Source organism: Seriola dumerili, unplaced genomic scaffold (assembly GCF_002260705.1).
Source record: "Seriola dumerili isolate Sdu_G_001 unplaced genomic scaffold, Sdu_1.0 BDQW01000242.1, whole genome shotgun sequence".
Classification (NCBI taxonomy): domain Eukaryota; kingdom Metazoa; phylum Chordata; class Actinopteri; order Carangiformes; family Carangidae; genus Seriola; species Seriola dumerili.
Window position 1 is genome coordinate 6,395,884 of NW_019174497.1, and position 25,195 is coordinate 6,421,078.

The 25,195-nt window shown below is 41.7% G+C and overlaps 1 protein-coding gene across 1 annotated transcript in view; it reads left to right on the top strand.

Moving 5' to 3' along the window:
• Nucleotides 1–25,195, top strand: part of LOC111229784 (unconventional myosin-IXa-like) — a 127,647-nt gene that overhangs the window by 98,372 nt on the left and 4,080 nt on the right. The window contains exons 16-41 of the mRNA XM_022756254.1: nucleotides 1,035–1,110; nucleotides 1,471–1,614; nucleotides 2,797–2,836; nucleotides 2,958–3,080; nucleotides 3,512–3,592; nucleotides 3,706–3,816; nucleotides 4,418–4,540; nucleotides 4,633–4,782; nucleotides 6,938–7,239; nucleotides 8,357–9,535; nucleotides 9,982–10,066; nucleotides 10,929–11,132; nucleotides 12,490–12,587; nucleotides 12,865–12,992; nucleotides 13,058–13,278; nucleotides 14,674–14,790; nucleotides 15,108–15,296; nucleotides 15,552–15,599; nucleotides 15,705–15,816; nucleotides 18,187–18,248; nucleotides 19,230–19,422; nucleotides 20,181–20,309; nucleotides 20,465–20,570; nucleotides 20,874–21,005; nucleotides 22,364–22,487; nucleotides 24,438–24,491. Of these exons, the coding sequence (XP_022611975.1) occupies nucleotides 1,035–1,110; nucleotides 1,471–1,614; nucleotides 2,797–2,836; nucleotides 2,958–3,080; nucleotides 3,512–3,592; nucleotides 3,706–3,816; nucleotides 4,418–4,540; nucleotides 4,633–4,782; nucleotides 6,938–7,239; nucleotides 8,357–9,535; nucleotides 9,982–10,066; nucleotides 10,929–11,132; nucleotides 12,490–12,587; nucleotides 12,865–12,992; nucleotides 13,058–13,278; nucleotides 14,674–14,790; nucleotides 15,108–15,296; nucleotides 15,552–15,599; nucleotides 15,705–15,816; nucleotides 18,187–18,248; nucleotides 19,230–19,422; nucleotides 20,181–20,309; nucleotides 20,465–20,570; nucleotides 20,874–21,005; nucleotides 22,364–22,487; nucleotides 24,438–24,491 (4,331 nt within the window). The remainder of the gene's footprint in view (nucleotides 1–1,034; nucleotides 1,111–1,470; nucleotides 1,615–2,796; nucleotides 2,837–2,957; nucleotides 3,081–3,511; nucleotides 3,593–3,705; nucleotides 3,817–4,417; nucleotides 4,541–4,632; nucleotides 4,783–6,937; nucleotides 7,240–8,356; nucleotides 9,536–9,981; nucleotides 10,067–10,928; nucleotides 11,133–12,489; nucleotides 12,588–12,864; nucleotides 12,993–13,057; nucleotides 13,279–14,673; nucleotides 14,791–15,107; nucleotides 15,297–15,551; nucleotides 15,600–15,704; nucleotides 15,817–18,186; nucleotides 18,249–19,229; nucleotides 19,423–20,180; nucleotides 20,310–20,464; nucleotides 20,571–20,873; nucleotides 21,006–22,363; nucleotides 22,488–24,437; nucleotides 24,492–25,195) is intronic.

A 25,195-nucleotide genomic window follows, 5' to 3' on the forward strand; every position in this document is an offset into this window, starting at 1 on the left:
CACATTTTAGATGGAAATATTGTTCGTTGTGCTCCACCACATTTATTTCACAGCTTTAGTTACTAGTTACTGATGAAGATTTTAAACAATGGATGATAAACAAGCTTTTTCAATACAACACAGTATTAAAGGTTAAACCAGACATATTAACCTTTTTGGCTTTTGACGTCTCACAAAAAGCAGCGCAGTCATATTTCAGATGTCTATGAGTTTGTTAACAGCTCCACCAAATACTGATTTTTCCCTCCCATGGTTCAAATGATCCAATATTACACCAAAAATAAAAATTTAGACATTTTTACATGAACATTTTTATGAATTAATCCAACAAGAAATGATGTTAATGAGAGAGCTCTAGAGATGAGAGCTGCTAGGTAGATGTTGTTCCCTTTGTTAACCCTAGGCTAGCTGTTTCCCCCTGTTTCCAGTATCTGTGCTAAGCTAAGCTTACTTTCTGCTGGTTGTAGCTTCCTGTTTACCATACAAACATTACAGTGGTATCAATCATGAAGTGTGTGTGTGTGTGTGTGTGTGTGTGTGCATATGTGTAAAAGTACAGTAAAAGCAGTGAGTTTAAGTTTTAACAAGAGAAAACCACATATGTAAACAGGAAACACCCAGCTCAAGCACTGAGGTGAAGAGAAAAAAATCTGTCAATCTCACACACACACACATGCACACGCACACACACGCGCGCACACGCACACACATATATTCCTTAAGGCTGACTGGGGAAAGGTAATGCCAGGCTAAGACAAGAGCAAGACAAAGAAGGATAAAAGTGGGGAAGAACACACCAGGATAAAGGCCAAAGGAAGCACAGCGAGGAGGAAGTGGCTGAAGAAGACTCTATAAAATGCAGCATGTTCATGGTGGAGGAGGTTGTGCTTCAGAGAGGTGAAAGTGTACGTCACAGAAAGGACTGTGTAGGTCTCAAAGAGCTGGATCTACATGTTGTGCTCACAAACAGGGTGTGACTGAGATGTCAGATCAGTCCAGTGTAGCTCATGTATCTTTTCTTTCCGTCCATCCAGGCATCACTAGAAAGAATCCGCGCACTCCTTTATCTGATCTTCAAGGCACCAACGCCCTGAATGAGAAAGCCAGCTGGTGAGTCCCACACAACACAAGTCATAGCAAGATTTCTGAGGACAATACCTATCTTAATATTTGAGTGTAAATACATCACAATACTGTTAGTAAAGATACCAAGCTTACTCTGATAAAATCTGTTGGGAAAAAGACAAAGACAAAGACCTCAGTTCATCATCATTAAAGTTAAGAAATCTAACGTTCAATATAACTGGTGCAGACAAAGAGATGGTCTAGACTGCTGCAGTGACTGGATTGGAGAGGGACATACATCTCAAACTTGGTGTTAACATTGAATCAAGGGACTCTGTGTGATGAGGAGTTTTCACCTGTACTGTACCCCCCACCCCATCCCCCTCCCCACCCCCACCCCTGTAGGGATGGCTTCGGTGTTGGCTGTAACGGTCGCAGCTCCAGGTCGAGTCGCCTCTCCTCGACAGGAAGTCCCGCCCTGGAAGAGGACGGGATCTTCCTCAACTCGACCAACAGCAAGCTCCTGGAGAGAGCTCAGGGTATCCTACTGTGAGTGAGACACACACTGAACCAAACTCACACCAGTGTTTTGTTTTGTATTTCCACCCCAAACTTTTGGTCTGAGCTAATGGATTAAAATTACAAAACATGGACGTCATTCAGCTGTTACTGTCTCATATTAGGACTGACATCTTTGACATGTGCCGGGAGTTTTCCCCAACATACAGTACATGTCTAGCTGCCAGAGGAAGTGGGAGTTTTTGCAAGTGAAATTTTACCTAAGAGCTGGTGGATTTCTCTAAATGATAAGGAAAGGAGCTTCAATGCTTCCTCTGTTATCTCCTTTGCCATAGGAAACACTGGACCTTCCTTTACGAAAGGAAAGGAGAAAATGCCGTCCCATAATTCCTTGCAGCAGCAACATTTAAAACAACGCGTTACTGTAGATTGACCACAATAGACCCACGTAAATGTAGAAACAACAAAGCATCTCTTGTGACACAATCCAAAACTTATGAAAATCCTTACATGATTGGCTGAGCTTCAAATCCATAAATATAGATTTCTTCTCTTTTAAATCCAGTTAGGAGTCATGTTGAAGAACAAGCAAATTGAATTTATACTTGAATTTATATAATATTATAAAATTATCAATATCATCATCATAACAAAATACTACCTAAGAAAATGTTATTTTAGGCAGCCATTAAATTTATATAAATATTTTGATATAATAATATAATGGCTGCTCTCTTTTATTGTGTATTCCTTATCTTATTTCAACATTTCAATCCTGTTTGTTTTGTGTTTGTGGTTAAGAGAGGAAGATTCATTGTCCATGTGTAAATAAAGTTGGTTTAAAAAGAAAATCCTAGTGTAAGAGTAGTCAGATTCTCTCCTCACTGTGTTTGTCTTATCCTAAGACCTTATTAACTCTCCTTGACCTCATGATGTTAACATTGAGTAGAAGTGCTTAGGAAGTTGGCCTATAACAGGGAAAAGATGCTACCCCATTGTATTATGGGTAGTGTAGTAGGCAGAATTTATCAAAGAAAGACGCAAACAGGAACTAAAAAGGAGGAAATCTCAAGGAACCTTTAGGAATGAGTCTTTCACCTTCATGAATGTGAACGTGCAACATTATATCAACCATCTTTTAAATGGTACTGGTGCTGTTGTGCACAAACTGATTTCTGCATTTAATAAGAAAACTGCATTTCTCACCCATAGGAGAAACAAAAACTGCAAAAGCAAGCCGACCCTTCCCAAGGTAAGACACGAAGCCGACACAACACAAAACCACACTTCCAGAAACACCATCTGAAAACAGTATCTAAATAGATATCAGCTAAATACACTGGTTCACTGAGTGTCTGCTTCTCTGTCTGCAGCACTTGTTGGACGTCAAGTCTCTGCGCTACCTGAGCAGCGTGACGCTGCACGACCGCATCACCAAATCTCTGCTTCACCTGCACAAGAAGAAGAAACCACCCAGCATCAGCGCACAGTTCCAGGTCAGTGCTGCCGCCGCCCTCTGCTGGGAAAGCAGAGAATTACAAAAATATCAGTGACACAGCAGATTGATTATTTTGCAGGAGTGGAAATAATGTAATAAAAGATTAACAGGTAAAAACATGCAGATGAAAAAGTTCAATATAGAGTTTTTTATTGTTGACAGCTGCAATTTCTTCTTGGTTTCATATATAATATTTACATATATGTTTTTATTTTATATCTACATATACAGCATTTCATATATGGAAATGCAATATATGTACATGTATGGGAAATGGCAATAAGATATTGAATCTTGAATCTTGAATTGTAGATGCAGTCACTGTTTTTACAGGACAAGAACTTTACTATGTTTAATAGTCAGATAAAAGTGGCCATTTTCTTCATTGTTATTGGATGAGGATGTGATGTCAGTTGTTTGTGTTTGCAGGCGTCCCTCACCAAACTGATGGAGACTCTTGATCAGTCAGAGCCGTATTTCGTCAAGTGCATTCGATCCAACGCTGAGAAGGTAATTTGCGCTGCGGAGGAGTCATCACTGAAACGAAGCTTCTCGTAACGACCGACCGACGGTTTGCGCCCTGTTGTACTGACGCCTTCTCTATCTCTTTCTGTCTCGCTCAGCTGCCGTTACGTTTCAACGACAGTCTGGTGCTCAGACAGCTCAGATACACAGGAATGCTGGAAACCGTCCGGATCCGCCAATCAGGATACAGCATCAAGTACACCTTCCAGGTAATCCTCGACCACTACAGTGTCCTATCAAGCAGCAGGTCTACAGTCAGTGCCATTTCATTAGTTCATAGTGCAGTGATTGAGATGGCTAACAAAAAAATACAGTTTTTTTTAATTGAAACCTCTGTTTAGCTTCCTTTTTTCAGTGGTATGTAAATGTGTGTGTGTGTGTGTGTGTGTGTGTGTGTGTCTGTGTGTGTCTCTGTGTGTCCTTTTGTACAGCACATTTGTTCTTGGCGCTGTTTATAAGCGCCCTCAGAGCCTTTGAAAACATGAGTCAAACTCTTAGTATGCCTACACATACTTTGGCACAAAAGCTGATCTTGCTTGTTATTGATGCACAAATATGGCTGAATTATTCATCTTAGTTATTTGGCTTGATGTTGGCATTCACAGTTATTACTCTACGAGGAATACTGTTATTTTACTGTCATTTCTGGGACATGATTTAGAAATTGAAACAAGCTTTTTAAATATAATGAAATGTGCAGTGATTTTCTGTTTCTGTGGAAACTTGAATCGGACAGTATTTGCCAACCGTCATGAGGCCTCACTGTATCTACGCCTGTTTTTCTGACCGCTCACATGCACCATGTTTCAGGACTTTGTGCGTCACTTTCACGTGCTGCTGCCTCGAGGCACGAGCCCGACCAAGTCCGGAGTCAGGGAGTTCTTCAGACGGATCCACCTGCTGCCGGCTGGGTATCAAGTGGGCAACACCATGGTACGGATTCTGGAAACCTGTCCATCTGTTTTCTGTGGTGCACTGCTGTAGTGTGGGAATATGAAAATTAAAAACGGTCCTGTGTGATGTAGGTTTTCCTGCGGGAGGCGGAGCGTCAGCGACTTCAGACTCTCCTCCATCAGGAGGTCCTGCGGCGAATCGTCACGCTGCAGCGCCGCTTCAGGGCCGTCCTGGAGAGGAAGCACTTTGTCAGCATGAGACGATCTGCTTGTGCCATCCAGGTGAGACGTTGTGACGGGAAGAGGGAGGTGGTGGTGGTGGTACTGGCTCCTGTGGTCTCTTTCTGATTAGTTGTGAAGTGACTGCTGTTAGTGCGCCATGAATCAACCTAACAATCCTGCACAGCAAAATTCCTTCCACCCAACGTCTCAGGAGTTTCCATAGTCCATTAAGGCCACTTAGCCTTAGACTGTGTTAACATGAAGTGATGAATAGTTGAGCATTTACTCCAGACAAACAGGTCTCTATGGTGATTAGATATGATGAGCATTTATCCTCTTACAACAGTTTCCACATTACTCCAGCTGTTATTGCTCTCACTCTGTAATATAAAGTAAGGGATTGACTTGTTGTAGAACAACACGGTGACATTAAAGTAACTGAACACTGCCTCCTCGGACTCATCTGCAGGGGTTTAACTTCTCACCTCTCTGCCGCCACGGACAGGTGGACTGAAGGACCACATGATAAGACTTTTGGATCGTTGCAACCAATCAGATCAGAGAGGACAGAAAAAAAGTTATTTGCGGGTCCAATATATTACAAGTCATTTGCAGATCATTTCCTTAGTTTCATATTTTTAACTGATATGATGATCAATAAATAAAACCCCAGGCTTTAAAACTTCACTGACTCAGCAGAAAATAGATATTTCCACATCATTTCCAGAGACTGATCTGTAAAATGTGAGTGTGGAATATTTTCTGTCTAATCAAGATTGAAGCATTTTTGTTTGTCTGAGGAAACTCAGATGAACACTGACATCTGTTTATGAATTATTTTTCTCTTACCGACTTCATCATTTACTAGTTTTCTCTCAAAAACTCAAACATAACAAGCAGCAGCTTTATAACTGTAGCAACTAACACTTTCTCCATTTCCCTTATATTTAGCACCAAACTGCATAGACCTGTTTTGAAAATATTGTTGTGATTTTTTTATTGATATATTTACAGTTAATTATCAGATCATTTTTAGGAAATTATGAAGAAAGTTTCCAGGAAATTAACTGGAAAATACAGGACCCGTGACATAAATACCCTTTAAAGTTCAGGGGCCTACTAAATTAATGAGTGATAATGAATGATAACAATTTAAACAGTTTTATTTTCCTAACTGGATATATTCGTGTCAAGCTTTAGAATCTGAAAAAAAAAGATCTTTATTCACCTCTCTTTTTTTTTTTTTTTAGATAAAAGTGAGAAAGATATGTTACAGACTGATAATTAATGCTGTTATTTCTCTGATGAGTGAAAGAGAAAATGAGGGAAAGCAAACGGTGAACAGACAGACAGAGGAGGAAAACGCTGCACTCAGGCCACTGTTGGTATGTTTGTTCTGGCAGCGCCCTCAGAGCGGAGCTGTCCAAATCTTTGTCAGGCTGAAAGAAAACAAACCCAGTCGAACCCAGTCAGTCCAGAACCAGGGAAACACTGGGCAGGAGCCAGTGAAGCACAGACACTGTAACGTCTAGGAGAAATCATGAACATATACACTGTCAACTGTCGAAAATGTTGAGGTTGTAAATGAATATTTCAGCTTTTGTTTTTGAAAGTTTGTCAGAAAAAAAAACAACTTCTTTTTGCACTTACCCAGAGTACAGTGTGATTATGAATAAAGTTTTGAAATGGAAGAAAATGAAGTTAAGTTCTAAGGTCAGCTTGTGTCCTCAGCAGAGTATTTTATAAACATTCCTGTTAAGTCTGCCAGATGCAGGTGCCTGATAAGGTAGTCATACTGTATCACATTGTCCTGACTCACTGTAACCTCCCACCAATAACAAAAATATCAAATTCCACAAACATCAGTTACTTATTTGGGTCTTATCTAAAGCCGGTGTCCAGGTCAACCTGACAGGAAGTGAGATGTCTTTAGTCGGTTGTAAAGGGAATTTAACTTGAAATTTGCTGCCCAAAATTCTGACTTAAAGTAGGTCATATCTAAAAAGGAAAGTCAGTCTTTCTATTGAGGAGATTTGCTGTGAATCACAGGAATGTTTTTGTCAAAGTTTTTGTTGAAGAAAAGCAAGACTGATTGGTCTCACAGCTGGAAATCTTCGGTGAAAGTTGTAAAACTGGGATTTCTGTCTGAAAGCAGCTTGAATTTCCTCCTCTCTCTGTAACTCAAAACATTTTCTCCTTGTCTGTTTTTCTGCAGCGATGGTGGCGATGCTGCCTCCTCAAACAGTCCACCATCGACTCGGGCATTGAGGAGGAAGCGGCGGTTTGTCTGCAGGCGGCCTGGAGGAGCTTCGCGGAGCGCAGGAGGTTCCTGCAGTGGCGGGACTCCGCCGTCGTCATACAGAGGAGCTGGAGAAACTGCTGCCATCGCAGATCAGTGGCAGCTGTGACGGTTCAATCAGCCTGGAGAGGATTCAGAGAGAGGAGCCGCTACTGTCGGAAGCACAGCACTGTGACGCAGCTGCAGGCGCTGGGCAGAGGATACCTGTCTCGACTCAGGTGAATGGAAGAATTAGAGCGCAGGTGTATGTGCTGCTGGTTTTTTTTGACAGGTTGACGAGTCACTGAGGCTTTTGGTGCCTTTTGTTTTAAAATGAAATTCAAAATAATTTATCCGCAACAGTTTCCATTATAATAATGAGTGAAAATTAGATTAAACTTAAACTAGACACATGCACAAGAAATGGTTGAATTCCTGAACACTGTCAGCGCTGACTTCATTAGTGACACAACATTCAAGCAAAGGGCCGCGGGTCGGATTCGAACCCATGGCTGCTGCAGTTAGTATGAAGCCTATGTGGTACATGCTCTACCAGGTGAGCCACCGCTGCGCCCCATGATGCAACATTTTGATGGATGTTTGTCAGGCACCAAAAAAAATAAAAATTTTGAAAATTCAAAATAAATAATACACAAATCCATTCATTTTCAAGTCATTTTGATTTTAAAAATATTACAGTATATTATTTTTTCTACTTGAGTCACTCAAGGTCATCAACAGCAGCTTTTTTCAGCTGTAAAATACAGTGATCACCATCTTCTAGGAGCAGGAAACAAATCACGGAGGCGGTTTTAAAGGTGCTATAATCAATATGGATGTGTGGCTCATAAAAAATAGACCCACGGAGAATTATCACCTGACTCTGCTCTGGTCAGCTCTACTGATCGTTTTAGCATCTTTCAGCTCATTGTGGAGCTTTTCTGGTCTGTTACTTGACTGTTTTTGGTCACGCTCACTGCTCTGACAGCATCAGTTTCAGCTGTTTTCAGTGGAAAAGCTATCAAAAGTCGTTGTATTCTACCTCCTCGCTGCTGAATATAATGCAGCATTTAGGATCTTAAGAGACAAATATTTTCTCTCAGGAGCAGGTGAAAAACAAGAGCAGAGCTGAAAGAAGAGTGAATGTAAGACTTACACTTCATGGCTCCAAATGAATGATAAGGTTTCTCCATATCTGCTGCGTACATGAATAGGCATCTGTAGGTAACCATATGAACTGGAAAGGTGATGATGATTTGTTTCCACTGCCCCTAAGTGGCCAAAAAAAAAATGTTGGTGCGTGAAATATTCAGTTTTCTGCCTCTTTCATGACTCTTTCACCAATCGTGTCTTCAGGTTCAGAGAACTGAAGGAGCAGCATGAAACACAGAGACTCAGCGGACAGCAGAGTCCACCAGCAGAGGTGGATGCAGGAACCATGGAGGACCTCACCACATCGGGACAGGAGGATCATGCCCAGGACGTCTCTGCAGAACTCTCTGAAGACTCTAAACCAGTTTCGTTGGATGTGGGAGAGACTGAGAGAGAGGAGGACTCGGAGCGCTGTAGGAGCACGGATGAGACGAGTCATAAGAACCGGTCCAAACGAGAGAGCAGACGGATGAGAGAGCTGGAGCAGGCTCAGTTCAGCTTGGAGCTCCTGAAGGTCCGGACCACCAGTGTGGGAGGTCCTGTGCAAGAGGACTCAGTCCCAGACAGCAGCTGCTCTCAGCTGGAGGAGCCTCACAGACACTCGCCCCGAGGATCCCCAGCCAGTCATGGCAGTTTTGAACTGCTCAGTGTAGAGGACATGGAGACTGAAGGCCCTGGTTTTGGTTCCCAGTCGACAGCCCCTCAAGAACAAACCCAAGCTGTAGATACTGAGCTACATGAGGGGCTGAGAGATTCAAACTACAATGAAAAGCCTGTGACGGAGGGTCCCAGGGCAACGTTTTATATTTCTTCTGACCAAAGTCCAATTCATGAACCAAAATTCGAAAGCCCCAGCAAATCTTACAAAGAGAGGCGGGAGTCCACGTCGCGAAGGCCGGTAGTGGTTTTAATCAGTATGCAGAAGGAGAGCCCAGTGGATGAGGGGGAGCTGCTGGCAGCCCAAACCCTAGAGAGAGCTCCTCAAACAGGAGAAGCGTCATCCAGTTCTCAAATGACCCCCATTGTCGGCTTAGAGGTGGTATCAGAGATGGAGCAGGCTCATGGGACTGCTATGCAAGCCATAAGAGACGTGGACACGTCCTCTAAGGTCCCCTCTTCAGCCGCTCATGGATCAAGTCCAGAAGGGATTTGCTCCTCGGAGGTGGACATCCAGATCATCCTGGAGCCCAAGCCTCCGGTCCCCCCCGATCAGCAGGAGAGCAAGGTGATCCAGCCTGTGCAGGAGGCCCCCAGCCCGATCCTGGACACCAAACCCCCCAAAGCCCAGAAGAAGAGCTCAGCCCAGACTGTGATTGTGAACATGGTGGAGAAACCGTCCAACACTGTGTTCTCCCCACCCAGGCGCAAGCTGCCCTTCTCCAAGTAAGTGAACCATTGAGTGCAGTTTGGACAAGCCACAATTCTGGTGCCATGGTTCTCATCAGTGCAACAAATCTGCTTTAATAATATCTCAAAATACATTGTGGCTGTGCAAATTCTGTACGACGCCAAACATGCAGCATTAGCTCCAAGGACTTTTTGATTAAATGTTTTGTTCAAAAATCCAAGACCATAATATTATTTGATGTATATTCAGCACTTAAAAGCACTCAACCAAATGCATCATGATTATTTCAAGCATCTTGACCATACATTTTTAAAAAATATTTTGTTTTCAGTAGCTCTCATTTGCACAAACTTTCACGACAAAGGACCATGTAAGCAGTTAAAGTTAAAACATGTCAATTTGCCTCTACTTAAGACAGGTAAATGTCTAAACAGATTTGAGCCTTTTTGTAAAACCTTTAACGTCTGGTTGTGCGTTGCAGGTCAGATAAGGATTTGGTGAACCAGGAAAGATCTCTAGCCATGTTCAGAGATGACTCTAAATCTGCTGGATCCAGAAACAGAGAGGTAGGACACACAAGCGTGTGTGAACACACCCACATGCTCCGTCACACGTTATGTTATGCACATCGTTTGATTCTCACACACTGATCTGTCGATGTGTGCAGACTAATCTCTAAATCAATAATGACAAATTTTAAGTTGACAGCATGTTCCTGACAGTAAAAGTGAAAAAAAACTTGCAACTTTGGAATCAGATATTTTCACCGACTCCCTTATATACACTGTATCTACAGAAATATAATACAGTCTATGTTAAGACCTCAGAATCAGACTCATTTTAATAGGCCACACATACACGGATTTTAAGTGAACTGGTTTGTAGTAGCTCTCATTGTGCTGCCAAACGTACAGGAAATAACAAACTTAGAGAAATCAAAGCAGCAGAGACACACAGCAGATTTACTGCAGGATAAAGAAGCACAGATAGCGTTTATGTACAGCTGAGAGGCAGGGAAATAAACCTGCTGAAATATATAACTTACTGCTTCATTTGGAGGAAAATTTTAAAAGGAATTTTGTCACTAAATCACTTTGGTGTCGTCCCTGTGATGATTGAACAACCTTGTCTCCCAGAGCTAAAGTTACATTTTTATAAAATGCTCTATACATAGTTGATATGTTTTCTCCTGGATTTATCTGCAGCTGTTGTGTAGTTCTGTGGCTGCTTACTGTAAGTTTTCCTAAAGCTTTACCTCATAAAAGGTTTACATTATCTTCTCACTAGATTCATAGTCCTGTACACATGAAGTCAGTTCCAAAACCTCATGTATATTCACACACACACACACACACACACACACACACACACACACACACACACACACGATGCAGCAGCTGACCTGATGTTCCTGTGGTTGCCTGGAAGCAGGTGGGCCGTCCGGGCCCCAAAAAGAAAGCTCGAATGTCCCGGACGCGCTCCGACTTCCTCACCCGCTGTAACTCTGAGGGGGCGACCCAGTCAGACGACGACGACGAATACTACATCCGAGCCCACTCCCGCACGCTGCCCCCCTTCCTGTCTCCCCCACACACCCACCCCGAGGCTGACTGTCACAGTGACTCAGAGATGGTAAAATACCGGATCTCCGGAGGCCCGTGACCTCCAAACAAGTCTCCTGTCCACTCCACCCCCCCCCCAACACCCCAAATCCACCTTCTTCTCAGGTGGACCTGGCCGAGCAGCTGGGGAGGAGCTTTTTAACACTTCTAACTCCACTTTCACTCGGCTGTTTCACCACTGATGAACACAGGCCGTCACCGTGGTTGGTCTGTAGCGAGGAGCTTTGCACGTCGCTCTGGTTCGCTGTTGGTTTGAAAATCAGCTGAGCTGAGCTTCACCTCCAGGCTTCACTCCGCTTTCCCTCTCAAAAACACATCTCTTTGTCAAGGGATACTTCATTCAACATTTTGGAGTTTATTCTCATATTTTTCTTCATTAAAAACTAAACTGCCAACATCCCCAAATCTAAAGAAATTTCAAATTGCAAATGTAAATGTAAATTTACAATTACAATTTCAGTTTCAAATTCTTGAAACTTCATACAGCTTGCACATAAATAATTAATTTATTGTCAGGACTGTTATTGATTCATATCTTTTGATTTAGTAATCAAATATTTGACTGCTTACTTCATCACTAAGAAGGAAAGTTAAGCCTTAAGTGATTTGTTTGTCGGCACCCTTATCAAATTAAATCTGTCATTTTTAGGTGAAGAAGAAAACTTGTCTTGAAAGAAAAAATATAAGATTTAAACTCAAATTGCCAGCACAGTAAAGTATCCCTATACCTACTTCTTCTTTAACAACGAACAGATTTTCACAGTAAGATCAGTTTGACTGACAGCTTGTGGATCATTGAAGATCTCATATTTTTGCCCGCCGACAACCGACCGGTCCTGAGAACACATCGTCACGCCTGCGCTCCACCGCTCCTGCATGCTGGAGCTGTCCGCACCTCGAGCCCAGTACCTTCTCACTAACAACGTCGTTTTCTAACAGGATCTCAGAGCATGACTTCTGTTTCTCTCTCTCTCACACATCAACATCATTCTCTGTGATATCTCTGATTTCTACACATTAAATTCATCAGTAGATTTTAGTAGAATCACTAGAACCAGAATATTTATACCTAGTACTTTACTTAAATACTGTATGTAGTCACAAACATTTACTGTAGTGATGCATTATTTGAAGATTATAGAATAAGCATATTACTCCATAATATAATACCACTGTCCATAATGCATGATTTACCCCAGATGAACCAACCTGTGTTAAACAGGAAACTCTAAAACAACTGAATTCAGCTCACCCAAAACCACAGCATCCTGGTCCACCCACAAACCTGCCAGAGCCTGGTCAGCTGACTGGAGTAAAATGTAATTTATATATTGTTTCTGAACTGGTTGCTGGTCTCTGCTCTCCAGCCTTCTCACAAAGACCAGAAGAAGATCCATAAGACCATGTCATCAGGAGACCTGGGCAAAGTGGAGGTCCTCAGGAAAACATCCAGTCAAGATGGAAGGTAGATCCCCCCCAAGTGTCTTTTTGTATATATTCACAGAAAATCTTATTTCTGCTGATGACATCGGTCTTTTACAGAACTGTAGCAGAACTGTAAAAAAAAAAACACCATCTAAGTTTGTCTGACACTGTTGTTCATTAGGGAAATTATAAAACATGATTCTCTTTCCTCTTTTTTATATTTACAAGCATTTTTCGCTGACATATTTTGACATGATATGCTTTTATTTTTAAAAGAATTGATCTTTAATTAATCAGCTGTGTTTGTCATTTAGCAGGATGAGAGGGAAGATGCGATTCTGGAGTAAGACGAAGCACGGAGAGAAGAAACTGTCCAGAGAGAAGCAGGCGAGCAGGAGTGAAGCTGGAGAGACGCATGGTGAATCACCTAAACGCACAATGAGCCGTCTTTAGCCGACAGAAACATACACATTGTAACCCCTCCCCACTTTCTCCATCTTTGTCTCCCAGAAGGCCCGTCTCCCCCTCACAGTCCGGACCTGGAGGCGGCTCCCTCTCAGGGGGTGAGGGACAGTAAGGAGAACAAGGAGCCGTCTCCCAAGATGAGGAGGCGTCGCAGCGTGAAGATCAGCAGCATCGCTCTGGAGCCCGCCCAGTGGCAGAACGACGCCCTGCACATCCTGACGTCGGCCCACGACTACCGCAGCATGAACGACTTCCTCATGAAGAAGGTGAGAGGGTGAACCTGCACCTGTGCACACTGAGCGCACGCACACACACACAAACACAGCATAGTGAGTTTCACCAGACCAACTATCTTAAATATAAACTAGATTTTAATTGGTAAAGGTAAACTCCACCTCAGCATCAATAAATGAAAGTAAATAAAAAATCAGATGTGAAAACAGGTGTGAACGCTCCCAAGATGCGTCTGAGCCACATGTGGCCACGTTCTCTTCACAGTGTGAGTGTAAATGCGTCCTGGGCCAAAGCGAAGAACCGCCTACTCCACTGACGTCTTTTGCCACAGTCTAATTAGTCCCAGCACAGTTTCGAAATATTGAAAATATTTTACTATTTCAAATGGATAAAACTTTATTTCACTGTAGAGCCTAAAGCTGTGAATCAATGCGCATTGATTCGCTTAGCCCCTCCTTACTTCTCGCTCTCTTTCTCTCTCTCTCTCACACACACACATACACACACACACACACACATTGACGGACCCGTCTGTCGATTGGCCAGAAACAATGTCACACACCGCATGTGGAGACACATTTTAATACCAGGTGTGAACTGACGTACTTAGAGCTGACCACTTGTGAGCAGATCACCAGAGAAACATGTTGAGGCCAGGTCAGAAAAGGGCCCCCGTTAATGTGGATAACCCACAGTGTGGTCTCTAGATGAACCAGATTAACTGGGACAATGTTTCGGCCATGACACGCTGCTGATGAATTATTTAAATGTGATTTTTTTTTGTGCTGTGAGCTCACCTCTGTTGTTTTAGGTTGGAGGCGGAAATCTAGACACTTAAAATATTAATTATCTGAAGAGATAAGTGAGAACAGGAAATCTTTGGATTTAAGGATGCCAGTTATTGGGCTCCATAACCAAATCAAGGCCTACATATACATATAGTTTACAAGGTTGTAAAAATGCAGCAGCCTGTTGCTGAGCTGAAATCATCTCCTTCGTCCAGACCTCAGATGTAGAAGTTTTCAGCCCTTTTTCAAACATATATTTTAAAAATGTTAACTTGAACTTGACAAATCTTATAGACATTATTTTAGTCTGTTATGTGAGCAGTATGCTGATTTAACTTTTTGCCTTATTTATTGTCAGATTTAATTTATTACGTTGCCATGACTGCAACTAGTACGACTATGTCTAAATTACTACACACACACACACAATTAATACACACTCCAAGACTCTCCCCAGGACTTATGGGTATGTGATCATATTTGAAATAGTAAATTATCTGCATACATTGTGTATTTGTGTGCTAACGTTGCATAAGAAGACGCCTTTACACCCTATTTTGAAGCTGAATAATCATCCTGCATCAGAGTATTACGGTACAGGGTCCAGACCTTACAGAAGTTACTGTGCTGTCCCTGCAGATCGCTGACCTGGATTCTGAGGACAGTAAGAAGGACACCATGGTGGACGTCGTCTTCAAGAAGGCGCTGAAGGAGTTCAGGATCAACATCTTCAATTCATACTCCACCGCTCTGGCCGTGAGTCCTCGCCGCTCTTTTCTCTTCCTTTTGTTCTCAGCTGCTTCAAACACAACAGGATCAGTCAGAGAAGGTTTCAGTCAGAGGGAGGTGATACTTGGATACTTTCCTGTGATTGTTGAATCCTTCTTGTTTTGTGCCGTATCCTGTGGTCCAGTCAGACATGACACCCATCTGGCACCTAAAAAAAAAAAAAACCTGATTATCGCAATGGAAAAGAAAACCCTTGAAAATGTAAATGTAACTGATGCTGTGTTGACTTTCATACAAACTATAAGGTACGTCTTTTCTTTCCCTTTCTTTACCCTCACCCCCAGATGGATGATGGGAAGAGTATCCGTTACAAGGACCTTTACGCCTTGTTCGAGCACATCCTGGAGAAGACCATGCGTCTGGAGCAGAGAGACTGGAGCGAGTCGCCAGTGAAGGTGTGGGTCAACACCTTTAAGGTCTTCCTGGATGAATTCATGACCGAGTTCAAGCCCATGGAGGGAACCATCGGCAGGGTAAGACGCATCAGATTCACCAGATCGTCGGACGTAAAAACAGCTGGGAAAGATTTTATATTTTATCAAGCTGTTAGACTTTATTGAGATTTATCTGTGATAAATATATGAATGAATGCAGATAGTAAGTATTAAAGAGTTTTGACGTGTACCTTTTAACGTGAAATGCACACTTGTATATACATTTTGTATAAGTAACAGATTAATTCATTACATGTGTCACTATCATCAAGTAACAAATGTCTCTCTTTTCAGGCTCCTAAACGTGAGCGCAAGAAGTCGAGGAAGAAGGAAACTGACATTGTGAGTTTAGAAATACTTTGGTAGATTAAAACAAAGTATTCGGAATATACACAATACATTTCTGAATGAATGTGATCTGAGCGGCGGCTCTACTGCCCCCTGCAGGTGGAGGAACACAATGGCCACATCTTCAAGTCCACCCAGTACAGCATCCCCACCTACTGCGAGTACTGCTCCTCCCTCATCTGGATGATGGACCGAGCCTGCGTCTGCAAACGTGAGGACTCGATACATAAGAAACACACACACACACACACACACACACACACATGCATCTTAACACTTAAATAGTTGGCTCACACCTGTAGTTCAGTTTAGTTGATCCTTACCAAGAAAACCAAGAAGACAACAAAAACAGTACAACAGTAAATACAACATAAACAACCAAGATTACTGTCACACTACATAAGAGCATTAATAATATCAGCCACAGACGCATATACAGGTATTTTTGAGCGGCTGTGGCTCAAGAGGTAAAGCGGGTCATCCATCAATCAGAGGGTGGGTCGTTTGTTCCCTGGCTCCTCCAGTCCGCACCTTCGAAGTGTTCGTAGGCGAGATACTGAACCCCAAATCGCCTCTGATGGTTGATCCATCAGTTTATGAGTGTGTGTATGTATGGTAGAAGCGCTGTTTGTGTAAAAGAAGGTGATGTATGAGTGTGTGTGTGTGAATGGGTTAATGTGGCTAGTATTGTAAAGCACTTTGAGCGGTCGATAGGACTAGAAAAGCTCTGTATAAGTGCAGTCCATTCATTCCATTCAAAACTGTTTAAATAAATTTGGGAAAATCAAAACAAAAAAGCTGATTCTTTGACATTGAATATGGTTTCCCTCACAGTTCCTACAATCAGCACATGGATCATCTTTATTTAGGTGTTTAGCTTTTGCGTTGCCTTTTGCATTGACGCTAAATTCTTAAATCACACAGTCCTGTGGTTGGTCTGTGTTTGCACCACAAACCACAGGCCATACTGTGACGGGATCACACCAGCAGAGACGCCTGTCAGCATGCTGACTGTAGTCATTATTATCATATTACATGAATTCTCAGTACTCATGGGTCGGACCACGCCCATCTTCAAACTCAGCCTACACAAGTTTTTGCGACTGTATCTTACAGGTTGTGACTGCGGCGATAAATTTTGCCCGCAGACAGACAGACATATAAACACCTGCCAAATTACTCAACCACCTCTGTGGTAGTTCCTGCTGCAGTCGGTGTCTCCAGGACATTTTTCTGTGATGACACACACACACACAGACACACAGGGTGAAAACAATACACAGTGGCGGCTGGTAATAAATGGCAGTTGGATCAAGACCAAAGTTTTCATGCAGCGTCTTTGGTTGTTCAGTCCAGAAGAGAGAGCGAGCAGGAACAGCTGTGCATAGTATACTGCTGATTGTTGGTTATAGTGAAAATGATAATAGTAATACTCATAGGTAATGGTGTCATCAATAATAATGATAATGATAATAACTAATGATAATATTAATAATAATAATGAGTGTTGTAGTGTCAGATGTGGATCCTGCAGCTCCAGAGTCAGATACCTGCAGAATGATGAGAGAGAGAGAGAGAGAGAGAGAGAGGAGAAGAAAACTACGGGAGAGAGAAAATGCAGAGTTGATAGTTGATAGTATGATATCAATGCAAAGACAGAGAGAGTGCTCAATGCATCATGGGAGTTCACCAGTGCACCAGAGTTTGTTCTAACGAGTTAGATGCAACAGAGGTTTACGTTGTTTGATGTAGTCATGGAATAAGGAAAATAAAGAGGTAAAAAGACAGAAATATCAGCGTTTCACTTTATAATATCACACTGTATGTTTCACATCCTGTCAGACATTCTTTGCATTAGACGTAAAGTTTTAAATGTTGTGGAAGACAAATTGTTCACAACTTTTTTAGAACAACATCAACAAACTTGGAAGGAATTGGATTACAATGTCAAAATTAAGGGATTTGATTCATTACTATTATTAAATGGGAATTAATGGAAAGTATTCTTACTTTTTACCTCATTTTTCTTTTTTTTTTATTTGGGCTAAAAGCAGGCTGTAAAGATCTGCTGCTCTGCTCACTATTACACACACACCCACACACACAAAAATACACACCACCTGCAGTTCCTAATGTTCTCCTAACTCACTTACCCACAGGCTCTCACGCCCTTGTGTGTAGTTTTTATTTCCATCCACACGGCACATTAAACCCCCTCCTACTCCTACTCCTTTCCCACACACACACACACACACACACACACACACAAACAAAACACAGACACTGCACATTCAAACTCACAAAACTCACATACTTGCCCTGCCTTCCTGAGTGTCGGAAAAATTCGATTAACCCTCCCGCTCCTTTCATAAATCTATCTTCGGTCTAGTTACAAAGCTTCATCTGCACTCTGAGAGAGAGAAGACATCACACCCAAACTCTCTCGGCCACTCTCGACGTTTACCGGCCCGAGTCTTTGAGGTCTTGACTGACTGCAGCAGCAGCAGCAGCAGGCAGTGCAGTGGTGCGAGGAGGTTGTAGAGATGTCATCGGTCTGATTGTGTTGTTCTGTTGTCTGCAGTGTGTCGCTACGCTTGCCACAGGAAGTGCTGCTCCAAGATGACAACCAAGTGCAGTAAGAAGGTAGGTGGATTTTTTTTTTTTTTGTCCATTATCGTAAGTTGTTGAGTTTCAGGATGCTATAATATCATAATGGTGGTAAAAAAGAATGAATATGGGTGTTACAGCACATTGGTTTAATCACTAATCAAAGCAATGATTCAGTTTTCACCTTCTTAATTAACTTTGTGACTCATTATCGTCAAACGTAATGAAAAATGATCGTATTCCTGCCACGTTTTGGAGTTATTCCACATTCAGAGCAATTCTGCTTCGGATACATACATGAATAAGATATTCAGACTCCTTCATTTTTGAACAATTTAATGTGTTGTAGGTTTAATTTTGCCCATCAGCCTACTCTCAATAATCCATAATGACAAAGAGAAGAAAACTGAAATGCACTGCTCATCACCTGACTAACACCATCCCTACAGTGAAGCATGGGGGTGGCAGCATGTGGCTATGGGGGGGCTTTTTAGTGGAAGAGAGAGGGAGACTGGTCAGAAATGAGGGAAGGAGTGCAGGCAACCTGAGACTGAGGCGACGGTTCAGCTTTCATCACAACAATGACTCGAAACACGCAGCAAAGACAAAGCTGGAGTGACTTCAGAACAAGTTTTTGAGTGTCTTTAAGTGGCCCAGCCAAAGCTCAGGTTTAAACCCCAAATAAAATCTGTAGAGAGACCTGAAGATGGCAGTTTACAGATGTTCCCGTTCCAGTCTGACACAGCTTGAGTGGATCTGCCAGGAATAATGAAATGATGTAATTGTTGCAACTTCTGCACAGTACTGAATTAAGGGTAGTTGAATTCATAAGCTCTAAAACAAACCCTTGCTCCTTTAAATACACTCAGCTACAGGTTGATTAGGCTCATTAGTCACTTCATCATGCATCATCATGCTGTAACTGTCACAGGGGCCACAGCCCAGCTCAGCAAACATTACCTAGAGTAGGCCGACTTCACTGTGACATATTTCTACGTTTGTGTTTTTCTAAACAAGTACGATCCGGAGCTGTCGTCTCGGCAGTTTGGCGTGGAGCTGTCCCGTCTGACCAGCGAGGAGCGAACGGTGCCGCAGCTGGTGGAGAAACTCATCAACTACATCGAGATGCACGGCCTCTACACAGAGGGGATCTACAGGAAGTCGGGCTCCACCAATAAGATCAAAGAACTCCGTCAGGGGCTGGACACAGGTGAGACCAACACCTTTCATTTCATTTCCATATAAAACATCTGTAACAGCTGCTGCTACTATTACTGCCACTTCTACCACTACGTCTACCACAACCTCATCCTCTGCTACTACTATATCTTCTACTACTTCTTTTTCTATTACTACTACATCTACTATTACCACTTCTTCACATAGTCCTTACTACTGCAACTTCTTCTTCTTCTTCTACCTCTCATAGTACTGCTGTGCTCCTTCTACTAATACTTCTACATCTTCCTTTACTTATACTAGTACTACTACTACATACACTTCTACCCACTGCTACCACTACTACCACTACCACTACTACTACTACTACTACTACTACTACTACTACTACTACTACTACTGCTGCCATTACTATTATTACTACCACTACTGCTTTTTCTTCTAGTAGTACCACTAACACTTCTAATAATACTATTACTAAATGGTACTGCTTCTTCCTCCTCTTTCTCTTTCTGTTCTTTTCCTCCTTCTTCTTCTTCTACTAATAGATTTCTCCTTCTCCTTCTCCTTCTTCTTCTACTACTACTACTACTACTTATACTACCCTTACTACAAAAACTCCTGCTACAACAACTACTACAACACCTGCTGCTTCCAGTACCACTTCCATTACTGCTTTTACTGCTACTACTTCTGTGATTACATCTACCTGTAAATCTGCCAAACACAGTCACAATAATTGAAACATGAATGAATGTTAATTTTCCTGAGCGTATCTCTCTGTTCCAGATGTGAACAGTGTGAACCTGGACGACTACAACATCCACGTCATTGCCAGTGTTCTCAAGCAGTGGCTGCGTGACCTGCCCAGCCCTCTCATGACCTTTGAACTGTACGAGGAGTTCCTCAGGGCCATGGGTAAGCTCATAATTAGCTCCTTTAGCGGCTGCTTTACTGTTTGTCAGTCTAGAGGCTATTCCAGCTGAGTCAGTGTGATAATCTGAGTGTGTGTGTGTGTGTGTGTGTGTGTGTGTGTGTGTGTGTGTGTGTGTGTGTGTTTTTGCTCTTCTCAGGTCAGCCAGACAAGCGGGAGGTGATCCGAGGGGTGTATTCTGTGATCGACCAGCTCAGCAGGACACACCTGAGCACACTGGAGCGCCTCATCTTCCATCTGGTCAGGTGAGAGATGAGATAGGAATCAACATCAGCGTTAGAGCCTCAGGCAAGAGTCTGAACATGAGCTTTTGAAACAAGATCTGACGGATGATTTCGCCTGTGAGCAAAATGTCTGTGCAGTCAGCTTTTTTTCATCTTGGCAGCAGAGGTTTCAGATTCCCTTTGTTGTTTTTTTCCTCACTGATTATCAGAGACTCTGGATTAACCGTCTCGCTCACATGCCATCCTCTAAGTGTGGTGTCTGTTGGGAATATTCTCTATGGATCAACATCAGGATTAACAGGATTATTCTGTGGTGTTTTACAGGATCGCCCTGCAGGAGGAGACTAACAGGATGTCAGCCAACGCCCTCGCCATCGTGTTTGCTCCCTGCATCCTTCGCTGCCCCGACACCATCGACCCGCTGCAGAGCGTCCAAGACATCAGCAAAACCACTGCGTACGTCCCCTGACCTCAAACTATAACTCAAGTTCTACCTGTTAAATCTCTAAATCATCAAACAGGGCTCGTAATCAAAAGAACTGCCTGCAACAGAGATGTTTCATGGCCAAAGGAGTGTAGATATCATACGTAATAATTTGTTCCACTTCACAGTTTCCACAAAGATTTAGGTGCATTGTTTTTGATTTTATCCACATTATTTCTCACTGGTGGCTTCACACAACACAAGTGTGTTGCAACACAAAAAAAACAGAATGTTTAAACCAGAGTTAACCATCCATTGTTACTACTTTGTGTTAAGTGGCATAACACGAGTCTTCTTTGATTGGCTGATGGAAAGTGCCCGTGGAGGCCTGTAGGAGCAAAGACTTCAACTCTGTAACTGTGGCTCTGAAATTGTATCTCACAACATCATCGACCTGTTTGGCCGAGGTAGATTTGCTTTGATGGTGTTTATTTTAAGCATGGCTCATTAAAAAATCAATCTTTGTCTAGTTATAACATATACTTATAGAGATTAGTTGAATATTTACACGCACACTGCCAGGTGTAACTGCAGCTGAGCTCACTAACAAGGCTAAGAGAGTGATGTTGAGAGTGATGATTAAAGTCTGACCTGAAACTTAATTAAAATGGTATTTAATTCAAAGATGTAAACTGGAACTATTTTAAAGTACATTTCACAAAAATAACACAACTTATGTCTGAAAGACCAGATAGCATTGGTTCAATTATTAGCACAATTCACTCTAAACTGCATGAATCCTCACTCTGACAAACACATATTCTTTGTGTATGCCTATGTAAATAAAACAAAGTATTATATTCACAAAGGACTGGTAGTTTATATCATTTGCCATCCTTAAACTGTGTTTATGAAGTTATGCTGCAGCTTGTGATGCTACAGTGACTTTCTGTTTACATGGTTGATTACTTTTGACTGGACAACACTGTCATATACTAAGACATTTATTTCTTTATTTATTTTCAACATTATGTTTATTAATATTTTCAAATAACTTCCAACAATATAAAGGCCAATGTGTTTACATCTAGTATGAAGGAAAATGTGTTATTGTCCAACATTAAGATTAAGTCATTTGAAACATGAAAACAAAACATAAACAACAATAACAATAATGAATAAATAAAAATCTGCATTTCACAATGTTTCCATACGGTCAAAATATTAATAGAAGTTATAGTTAAAGAGGAGGACCACTTACATTTACATTTATTCCTCAAGACATAATAGAAGAACGTGGAAAAAACTTTATGCACAAACTTAGAGATGGATTTACAAGTGGTTTCATGCTCTTTTTCATGGTTCTACTGTAAATGTGTCTCCCCTGCAGGTGTGTGGAGCTGATCATCAACGAGCAGATGAGAAAGTACAAAGCTCGTCTGAAGGACATCAACAGTCTGGAGTTTGCAGAGAGCAAAGCCAAGAGCAGACTGACCCACATCAGGAAATCCATGGTAAGACCAGACTACAGCTGCTGTCAGTCGTCCGACAACAGGCGTCTGTGATACGTACTCAGACGTTAGTGTGAACAAACCCGACTGCCCGTCACATTGAGGTGGATGTTTTCCTGCTTGTTCCGCTCACTCATCATTTAAATGGTGACAGTTTTCAGCTCCACGAGCAGCTGGCATGGTTTTCACACGGCCATGGCAGGAGTTCATTCCTCTGTGTTTATTTACATCTTTCATCAACAGATCTTCTTGTGTATTTGTTACACAAGCAAAAAGCTGGACAACTAAAGGGGATACACCTTAAATTAAACATGTTCACAGCAGGACACAGTAACTTTGTATACAAAACATACTGCTGTTATCGTAAATAGAAATTCACATTTCACAATTTGGCTGCACATGTGCAACAACCCTGTCTTTTATAAGAACATTTCTAACTTACCTCTCTGGTAATGCTGTTTCTACTCTATGTTGGACTTTAAGTCACAGCAGATGTTAAACAGGACTCTCAGCAGCTCCCATGTACAAAAGAAAAAAGGTGGAGTGTAAAGAGTGAAAACCAACTTAAAGCAACTGACATATTTGCCAACTGTGAGCATGAGCCTTCAGTAAATGGTAATGTTGCTCATATTGGTCATTTACAAGCAAAGTTTAAATGCATTCAAACTTTTCTTTCACAACAACTCTCAACTGCAAAGAACTATGAAAAGGAAAAACCAACTGCAACACAACATAAGCAGAAACTAATACAATGTGTAATGTCATATAACTTCTATTACTGTTGTTGATGAAGTTATTTTAAAGGAAAGACAAAGGATATAAGATTAATTTTGAAGAATGCAACTTTGCACAAAAGGATCCAGATGTTGCTGATTCTGTTCGGTCATGTGCACATGGAGGGAGCAGAGAGCGTTGCTGTCTTTATAGCTGGTTACAAACATGTCATCTCCACAGGTCATTGTAAATTTAAAGGTTAAACACACAACAACAGTGCAAAAGAGTACAGCACCATAGAGCCCAACAGGCCATCTTCATCTTTAAAAGAAATTCAAAACACAGGAAATCTTAGAAATTCTCCACATTGAATTTCTCTAAGAAGCAGCAAACTGTGTAATATGTTTTTCTAGCAAACACAATAATTGGAAAAATGCTGCTAACTTGTTTGTGATTCCCTAGCCTCCCAAATTCACCTAGCAACCAGTTGTATCTAAACCTTCCCAGTAAGGATGGTTTTAATGATTTGGAAGATAAAAGACGTATAAATATCTCGGTTAAAACATGGAAAACGTATGTTAAAAAGTGATGTCTTAGATATTCAGGACACATACAGTATAACTATTGTGTCAGCAGTACTATATTTACTTAGGACTTACGTAGATTTTGATGCCAGTACTTCTCTACTTTTGCTATAGTAATCTTATAGTGTGATACTTTTACTTTGACTTAAGTAAAGGATCTGGGCACTTTTTCCGTCACTGTATTTTCACTTAGCTCATGGCCAGATTAAACTTGATCAATGAAGTCAATTAGTCATTTGAAAGAAGATGAACTGACAACAATTTTGACGCTTTTAACCTAATATTGTAAGTTATGTAAATTATGTAAAAGTACTTGACACAATAAAATAAAACTAAAACAATTAAGGTCTTGAAACTCTACTAGAGCAGAACCACCAGATAAAGGATGGAGGACCTGTCATAGTTGATATTGTAGTTCAGTGGGGAAATTTTCAACAAATTTGTCATTAATCTTATTATGAAGGAAACCTGGGGCTTGCGGGGCCCCTGGATAGTTGCTCTGACTCTTTCCAACCAGATGTAGCTCAGTTTTAACCTAAATGTCTCGACATCTTTAAACTACAAATCACCAAAGCCATGCCTACTTGATAACCTTCACCACTCCCTAACCCTAATCTGTCCTTCCTTCCTCCCCTCCCCCCACCCCTCCCTCCAGAAACCTGTACTAATTGCTGTTAGGTTTATGAGCATAACCCGCACTGCCACCCCGGTATGTATGCCCCTCCCACTCCATGTGCCCGCCCACCACCAGTCCTGTCCTGTCCGTCAGTCTCTTAGCTCTGTCCACTCATACTGTCTGTAACGTCCAGTCACAGTACTCATCACGTCTGTCCATGAACTAGCGCTCAGTGCTGAGGTGTCTGACTCTCTGTTTGTGTATTTGTTACTCTTTTATTAGAGGTTGATTAGTTGTGTTGTGTCGTTGCTCAACACTGTTACTTTACTGAATTATTGTCTAGGCCCTTCGAGTTACACCCAATAATTACAATCAGTAATTAGTTGTACATTTATTGTACACTTACTCTCAAAGCAGGTTGATATTGTTATATAGGTTTCTCAGGTGATGAAATGCAGCAGCAGCCATGTTGGAGGTTTTAAGAGTGTAAAATGGACACAGACAGACTTAGTGGCAATCATTTTGTTACTGATCTGTTTATGTTTACAGACTGTGCCAGCTTGGACTAAAGTCTGGCTTCAGTCACAGTTTTATAGTTTAAAAATACATTGGACTTTCATATTTTAAAAAATGCTACCGTGGCACTGCACAGCCATTGTTCCTGCCAGGTTTTGTGGTGGTTCAGATTCAACCTATTCCCCCAAAACCTGATGAGACGTCAGACTGAGAACTTGACTTGCACTCAATTATGTCTCAAGATCAAGACTTGAGATTGATTTAGTCCCATTTCTACTTGT